Below are 8,942 nucleotides of genomic sequence, written 5' to 3' on the forward strand. Positions count from 1 at the left end.
CTCCTTTTCTCTGCTGTGTGTGGAGAGAGTGTTGGGCGTGTGTTATGTGACAAAAGACCGCCCGCCTCGTCCCCAGCTCCGCCTTATGAAAGAGGAGACAGAGAGAGAGAGAGAGAGAGAGAGAGAGAGAGAGAGAGAGAGAGAGAGATGGTGAAAGTATACAGTCTGACTGTCTTTTCTCACACTCGCCTAACGACTATGGTGTCTATACGAACATGTGCCCGATATATTTACCAACCAGTACAAGACGTTAAAAAAAATATATACCGGTATTGGAAGATAATGATATTTCAACTGTTGATTAATGTCCTCTGGATGTATGAGGTATTATTTATTATAGAAGCAGCTCAATTGATGATCTCTCTAGGTAATGATAAGAGTTATGATAAATTGCCTATATATTACCTTAATTTAGTTATCTAAATATGTATTAAGAATTCAGATATTATGATAAAAATGTGTTTAAATCGTGGTGTACTTACATAGCAATATTACCGTTATACACAACTGACAATGATAATAAACAACCTGTCTGGTCTGGGATATTGTGAATAATACTAGCGCCAGAAAATGGCTCATATTTCGAGCCACGTTTTTTGTAGGATTAGATTACCCAGGCAACGCAGAATGGTACAGACTGTACTCAAACTGTAGGCCTAGTCAATGTAAAGTTTCCATATGGTAAAGCCGGCTCGCTTCCTATGTAGCAGTAAGTTAATGGTATACACATGGGCTGGTGGTAAGAGAAAAAGGGCCCATAACATAAGCCAATGTCTCTTTAAAAAAAACTTGAAGTTTGTCGTTGTATTCTGGAATGAGGTCAGACATGAGGCTCCTCATTGCACGCGCTGATTATTATTAGATTCCTTTTTCGACCAATGGGCGCCGAGGAGGCGTGGTTTTGGCACAGAGGCAGGGTAGAGACAGCGTTCTATTGGTGGAATTTTATCGCCGTTGTATCTTTGGAAAGGGATAAAGCCGAGCAGGGGAGAAACTGGAGGCTGCTTGAAACTCAACTCGACTGCAGATGGAAGGCGGAACCTGTAACTCGCTCTAGGTTTTTGAAACCCTTCTCTCTCACTCTCCCCACGCATGGCTTTTCCTCCAGGAGAGAGCACAGGGCTATGCAGAGAACAGCAGTTACCTTAAAGATACTTTGTGTGAAACTTGGAAGCCTTTTCAGTGCCAGTGCGCCCAGTGTGGCACTCAGTCTGCGCTCGGCAGCTGTGGTGCGCGCATATGTTCGGTCCCACACGACTAAATAGACTTTATAAGGGCCAGAAGGAAGAGACACAGATAGAGGTACACAGTGCACAGTGGAGAGTGCATCACCTTTACTGTCTGCGCTGTAAAAGCACCAACAGAAACCTGGAAATTTAACTTTTTACGCATCTAGCCTTTTTTCAAAAGGCCAACAGCGGATACTGGACTGAGTTATTATCAGCTTTAGTCTCAGGACTGAAATATTTTGTGCGCTTTTCTGATTTTAACAAACCCAGAGCCGGTGAAGAGGGGAAAAAAGAGCTGAGTTTGCGCTAAAGTGAAGCAGAGAGAGAGAGAGACCGAACGCATTTCTCTCCCTGTATCTGTGTGACTGACTGGGCAGCATGGTACAGAAGATGAGCCACGCGGAGAGCACCGACGAGGCGCTTTCTTTTTTCGCCGGGGATTCGAGCTCCGACTCCGGCGCGTGCATGGACCTGGATCATGCGGCTGCGTCGCCCCCTTCCCCCGGCTCCACCGCCTCCTCGACCGGGGAGAAACTGGGAGAGAACCCGGCGTGGTGCAAAACCCCCAGTGGCCACATCAAGAGACCCATGAACGCGTTCATGGTGTGGTCGCAGATCGAGAGGAGGAAGATCATGGAGCAGTCTCCGGACATGCACAACGCCGAGATCTCCAAGCGTCTGGGGAAGCGATGGAAGCTACTCAAAGACTGCGATAAGATCCCCTTCATCCGGGAGGCAGAGCGGCTGAGGCTCAAGCACATGGCGGACTACCCCGACTACAAGTACCGGCCGAGGAAGAAGGTGAAATCGAGCGCCTCGAAACCGGGTACCGGGGAGAAGGCAGAGAAACTGAGCAACAGTCCCAGCAACAGCAACACCAGCACTAAATCATCTTCTTCGAGGAAGAGCGGATCCAAATCACCCAGCAGCAGCAGACCCCACAAATCACTTTTCGGGACCAGTAGCAGCAGCAGCAGCAACAACAGCACCAAAGCATCCTCATTCTCCTCAGATCACCCATCGGAGCAGCACCACCACTCGCTCTACAAGTCCAAATCGGTCTCTTCGGCGGCCAAGCAGATCCCGGACAGCAAGAAGCCCAAGCGGGTCTATGTGTTCGGCAGCGGGGGCAACAGCAACAACAACAACAACAACAACAACAACATGAGCGTCAGCCCCGCTTCCTCCGCCGCGGTCCCGGCCAGCCCGACCCTCAGCAGCTCGGCGGACTCCAGCGACCCCCTCAGCCTGTACGAGGACGCGGCCAGCCCCAAGGAGGAGGGCGGGCTGTCTCCCAGCAGCACCGGCGCGCCGTCGGAGCGACACGGCGGCCGCCACACGTACGCCGGTCGGCGGGTCTCCTCGCCCACCCCCTCCGGCGACCACTCGTCCGCCTCGTCGCACTCCTCCTCGTCCTCATCGGAGGACGAGGAGTTCGAGGACGACCTGCTCGACGTCAACCAGAGCCCCGGGTTCGACAGCATGTCGCTGGGGAGCTTCGGGTCCTCGGTTCTCGACAGGGATTTGGATTTTAACTTTGAGTCCGGCTCCGGGGGCTCGCACTTCGAGTTCCCCGACTACTGCACGCCCGAGGTCAGCGAGATGATTTCAGGGGACTGGCTGGAGTCTACCATCTCTAATCTGGTCTTCACGTATTGAGTTAAACATGACAGGTTGACCTAATGTTATGTCCAATACAAGCATAAAAACAACAACAGAGGAAGAGACTGGGATTCTCGGTAAAAAGTGAGTGTTATAGTTTGTGTCATAACAATGGCAGGCTAGAAAAGTACCACTATTACCCCGTAACAAGGCTCCCATCGCCGACACAGACAAGGCGGTGAGCTGCGTGCGCTTATGAACGAACTTCAAAGCGAATAATAAACATGCGTTTTGCTATTTCTTTGGATCGTGGACTGTAGTGGGACTCGGTCACAAGCAGAAAGGAGGAGGGCGCACAGTTGCCACGATGTGAGTCTGAGAGAGGGAGAGAGAGAGAGAGATCAGTGAATGCTCTGATTAGGACTGACTGAGTTCCTATTGAAACAAACACTCGGTCTGATGAACTGTTTTGAACTGAACAACTGTGATTGATTTGCACGTTAAAAAGCGACGGCAGTCCAACGGTCTGCCATTTACTTAATCAATGTTACCGAAAAAGGGACTTTTCAAGAACTTTTACCAATCGCCAAGTGAACTTCATCGTAACTTAAAAAGAGGTACAGAAATAGGACTGTTGTTGTGCGACGGTTTTTTGTGGTGTCAGCGAAATGGAATTTTTTTATGAGACAAGGTGGGTTTTCAAAAAGTCGAATATTTTCACAAACGCAAAAAAACGCATGATAGCCTCCTACTCTGTTCCCTGTCTTGTACTGAGATTTTCTTAAGACTGTCGAACAGTTAAAGTAGTATTAGGGTTATTTAAATGGATAGGTGGCGCTCTCTGTTCGGTTCCTCTCTTTAAAAAAAGGACATGAAAAATAATCACCAGCTGTGTTGTAAACTTCAGGATTTCAAACTCAACTTCAAATCTGTGCTGAACTTTATACACTTATTCTCTACAATTCAGGACCAAAATTCGTTTTATGTTAATTTCAGATATTATAGAGAAATCCTCACCGATTTTTCATCCTCTGAGCTTTGTTTTGTACGTTTATTCAGATGCCATTTTTATATGGGATGTTGTATTTATATACTGGGCCAAGCATTTTTGACTTATCATTTTCTATTTGTTGTAAGCATTAAGTCATGTTGTTTTCTTACACAGTTTCCCTGTCTGTCTGTCTGTCTGTCTGTCTGTCTGTCTGTCTGTCTGTCTGTCTGTCTGTCAGTCTGTCTGTCTGTCACGTTTCCTTCTCAGGCGAAGGGCTAGAGTTTTAAAAACAACATTTTTTTTAGTTCTTTTTTATATGTAAATGTAGACTTTTGGACACTTAAAAAAAGAGAGGAAACAGTTTGATTATTTTCTCAGTGTATTTTTGTACAAATCTATATCAAAAAGGGGGTGTCAACAATCGGTGTGTAGCCTACTAATACCGCTGTTTTGGATTTCCTAGTTTTAAATACCCGGCTGGCTGGCTCTCAGTCTGAGCCAGCCTACCGTTTCACGTTTACAATAGCAATCTGCAGGCTTCTTAAAGACACAGGAACACATTTACTCTACACAGTGGAACATGTGGTTTTAACAACAACATCAGTATCTGGAGCAGCCACTCCTTTAGTGCATTTATTTCCTGTCAGATATTTTGCCTATGACAACAAATGAGGAGATTGTAGCTTTAAATTTGAATTATTTCCTGGTGTTTTTTCTATTGATGTCAAAATTTGGTAAGCAACCACTGGATTGAATGGGGGCATCAATCAACAAAGCAAGCATACAGCAACAAGCATTATTCAAATTGCTGACTTGAGTTCCGCAACAATTAATTGTACTGCGTTTCTCATTGTATTTGGATATATAATCTTTTCTACTTGTCGGCTAACTATTAGCTAATAATTGTTTTAGTATCTTTATGGCATGGTGAATAGCATTTGTATTTCAGATTCAGGTTATTAGCTGTTGTGTTTTTAAGAAAAAAAGAAAAAATTGAGGAAAAATTCAACGTGAAATCGATCTTTGTATATTTGACTGTATCATAAAGCAAAAAGATTGTGTGTTTATGTATGTCGTTGCTATCAAGGACAGGCACTGTCTAGAACTGCTATCTTTTACACACCCTTACTTATGTTTAAGGTGGTCGTTCAGGACTTTTTTATATATATATATGAAAGCATTTTTAAATATATTAACTTTATTTTTCATCCATCCTGTGCAATATGCTGTGTAGAATTATTGTTTTATTGTCTCTAATCATGCCATAAAAAAGCAACCATCCTTTTTTTGAAAGGGCGAGTAAGGGGGAAACTCATGCCAGCTAAATTGTGTCCATTCACTGCCTGTCAGATTGTTGATATAAAACTTGTGTACAGAACTTTTTTCAAGGAAGGAAATAAATATCAGCTGGAACTGAAACCCTACAACTCTTCTCTTGACTCTTTTTTAATCACTTGTTCTCCATATTTTGAGCATGTCCACATTTCCACATTTGATCAATTTTGTTTTTTGAAAATAGCAGATCTACAAGCTCATGAGCTTGTGGATTGACTATTTCCAAATAGCCAAAGCATAAATGAGGCTTAAGGTTAAACTATTGAGTGCTTCTTGATTGGTTTGCTCTTTAGCAACTTCAATGTACATAGTTTCTATACACATCTGTTCAATAGCTATTCAAATGGAATACACAAAATTTGTGTTAAGGATGACAGCTCTACTGGGAGGTTGTTAGTATTTTGTAGCAATGTCACTGAAAACAAAGGGTCAGGTTGCTAATATGTTATTTGTTAGATACTGGCTAGCACACCATATTCGTTTTCATTAGCATCTCTAAAAATGCTTATTCACCATATAGTGCTGAATAATAAAACGTGTTCAACCATTTGGCAAGAACCTTGGAATATACGATGTCAAGCCATAAAATAAACCATACATATAAAAACAGAACTATAGGCCTAGCTTTAATGTTGCCCATTGATTATCTGGCCTTGCTTCCCCAAAACATATAAATAAAGGAAACAAAAATATTAAAACAAATTAAACATTCTAATTATATAAGGTTCATTTGAAAGCTTAGACTAGATATCATGATTTGCTTTAATGTTACACCACCACACACCCAGAAGCTATTTTGCTGTAGTTTTTTGTGTCCGTCATATAAAGTTTACAGTTTCATTCAACTGGGATCCAAAATGAGTGGGTTTATGAGATGCTCATAAAAGTGAATGAACCTAACAGAAACACCGGCAGATGATTTAACTGTTGGGAGATTCTTTTTGGGATATCCAGCTTTATGGCTGATTTCATTAGCACCATGCTGCCTCCCGTGTAAATGAAAAGGGGGAAGTAGGCAGGTGGGAGCTGTTATCTCAATTGAAAGCAAAGAGTGACGTCATGTCTCCAAAGTGATCAACATAAAAGTAGCACTGCTTCATTGCTCTACGCTGGAGATAAAGTGGTTTCAGTGATAAGGTGTGCTTTGGAAATCCTGCCCTAGCTTACACAGTAAACTCCTCAGTGTTAATTTATCCATAATTTTGAACTCTGAGAGTGTACAAAGAGAACATTTGTGTTACAAATGGAAATGGGTAAATTAACAGTACGAAATGTACTGTACCTTTGGCAAAAACTGACACATTTGACAAATCCCATGTAAAGATGTTTACATGAAGTGTTGGCACATGTTAGCGATTTTGAACTTGACAGTTAGTATCATTTAGATCTTGGCTGCACTGTGACCTCAGGTAAACATGAGCCATGTGCTATGAAGCTCCTTTACACACATGAGGGAAAAGCCACATATTGTGCTGACTTCAAGGTAAATATATAAGATATTCAGGACAGAATTTGTTAAAGCACTTTACTTGGCCCCCTCCTTTTTTCCTCTACAAATGACTGTCGAAAATAGCCGATCTACAAGCTCACAATGTGTTGCAATGCGTTGCTGTTGCAATTGTTCACTGAATGTTTTTGCTATTTGTTTGCAGAATGTTTGCCTATTATGACATGCCCAGAATAGAAATGCTAGGATTCATGTGGTTAATAAGAACAAAGAAATAATATAATTCTAACCCTATCATGACCCAGATTTGATGTTTTCACATTTATCCTGCAGGGTTAAACACTAAAGAGTATGTGCTGTATGTACTGTATGTATGTATGTATGTATGTATGTATGTATGTATGTATGTATGTATGTATGTATGTATGTATGTATGTGTGTGTGTGTGTGTGTGTGTGTGTGTGCGTGCGTGCGTGCGTGCGTGCGTGCGTGCGTGCGTGCGTGCGTGCGTGCGTGCATGCATGCATGCATGCATGCATGCATGTATGTATGTATGTATGTATGTATGTACGTACGTACGTACGTACGTACGTACGTATGTATGTATGCATAATGCAAATTGGAACACGTGTGCTGATATGAGATCAGGAGGCCCATGAGCCATATGTTTGTAAGGCCATAGGATACAGTATGTGACCTGACCTTGATCAGCAAAGATTACAGTAAAAGCCTAACTGTTCATTTAACTCTGAGAGTGTACTCTTTCAGGGCCATTCTTTTTTGCATTTCTCAGAGTTACAAAGGGATACATTATCACTGAGGATTTACCACCAAATGTACTCATTTTTACTGTAACTCTATGACAAGGATCTAAACAACTCAAGGCTGTCTGAACAGGGACAAAATGCCTGTCAGTGGAACATGGAACCTGTCAGTTCTCTGTGTAAACAGTCAAATCAGACAAAATCAGACTCCTACTCTTCTGTTTTTGGCTATTCTTAGAAGGCCAATCTTTGGTTCTTGCATATTTTAAGTATTTTGTTGTCAATTGCATGTTAACCACTGAAACCCTGTCAATTGTATGTTAACCTCTTAAACTTAAACCCTATATAGCTACTTCGGTGACCGGGGTACCCCAGGTGTCTTGGTCCCTCGTTTTTTCCCCTCTAGTCTACACCAAATCCCTTTCCCGAAAACAGCCGATCTTCAAGTTCACAACATATAACAACATATCACAACGTATCACAACGTATCACAACGTGACGCGTTGTGAGCTTGTAGATCTACTATGTTTGCAGAATGTTTGCCTATTTTCACCAAATGTTTGTCAATTATGACATGAGTAGAATAGGGATGCTAGGGTTCATGTGGTTAAATCAGAATATGTTACAGCAGCCTGATCTCAGTATATACAATGACAGACACTGACATTTACCTGAAATGCTCTCTGTGCTCTGAGCAAACTTGCTTCTTCACAAGTCAAAGCAAGCTGTATTAGTTTGTATATTTACATCTTCTGTGACCACAGGACAGGATGTTTAGGTCTAATAGCTGCACAGGAGTGAAGATGTTTGCCAGATTGTACATAGTAAGCTATCATTATGAAAAGGATGCATTCAATAACATGTGCTTCATAAGAGGTATGTCTAGCTCCTTCCGTCCCTCTGAAATAAACCCATGTTATGTTTCATCCACATCCTCTCATCTAATGCCAAAAGTATCACGGTTATAAGTACATGTTTGTACATGGCAGGTTGGGGGATATACATTTATAGATAGCTAGAAGCCCATCTATGGTGTCAGAAAAGGTTGCACATACACTAGGACCACCTGGATTACATTTTTTTTTTTGCAAGAATGAAAAGCCTACATCCATGTTGTATTATCATCACCAAAGCCTAACATTGGCCTTGTTTTTATTCTATTCTATTCTATTCTATTCTATTCTATTCTATTCTATTCTATTCTATTCCAGCCTGTTGTACTGTATGCATGCTGTCTGGTATTCAGACAGTCATGGTCTCCCCTCCCCCCTTCCAGACAGACTCTTGGATTGGGGGAAGGGCTGATTTAGCAAGCAGTCAACCAAGGACCCTCCAGCATAGCTGACAAGCATGTCTGTCTGCAGCATGTGTGTGTGTGTGTGTGTGTGTGTGTGTGTGTGTGTGTGTGTGTGTGTGTGTGTGTGTGTGTGTGTGTGTGTGCGTGCGTGCGTGCGTGCGTGCGTGCGTGCGTGCGTGCGTGCGTGCGTGCGTGCGTGCGTGCGTGCGTGCGTGCGTGCGTGCGTGCGTGCGTGCGCGCGTGTGTGCGTGTGCGTGCGTGTGCGCGCGCGTGTGCG

At 43.0% G+C, this 8,942-nt stretch overlaps 1 protein-coding gene across 1 annotated transcript; it reads left to right on the forward strand.

Moving 5' to 3' along the window:
- The first annotated feature begins 1,017 nt into the window (after positions 1-1,017).
- On the forward strand, positions 1,018-5,243 carry sox4b (SRY-box transcription factor 4b). Its single transcript, XM_084052094.1, has one exon. The coding sequence runs from the start codon at positions 1,608-1,610 to the stop codon at positions 2,886-2,888; it is 1,281 nt and encodes a 426-aa protein (XP_083908220.1). The 5' UTR covers positions 1,018-1,607; the 3' UTR covers positions 2,889-5,243.
- Positions 5,244-8,942: the final 3,699 nt, after the last annotated feature.

Source organism: Gymnoscopelus microlampas, assembly GCF_963454915.1.
Source record: "Gymnoscopelus microlampas genome assembly, chromosome: 3".
NCBI lineage: Eukaryota > Metazoa > Chordata > Actinopteri > Myctophiformes > Myctophidae > Gymnoscopelus > Gymnoscopelus microlampas.

What these genes read in the sequence shown, in the direction of transcription:
- sox4b (XM_084052094.1), top strand. Translation starts at nt 1,608, where the DNA reads ATGGTACAGAAGATGAGCCACGCGGAGAGCACCGACGAGGCGCTTTCT.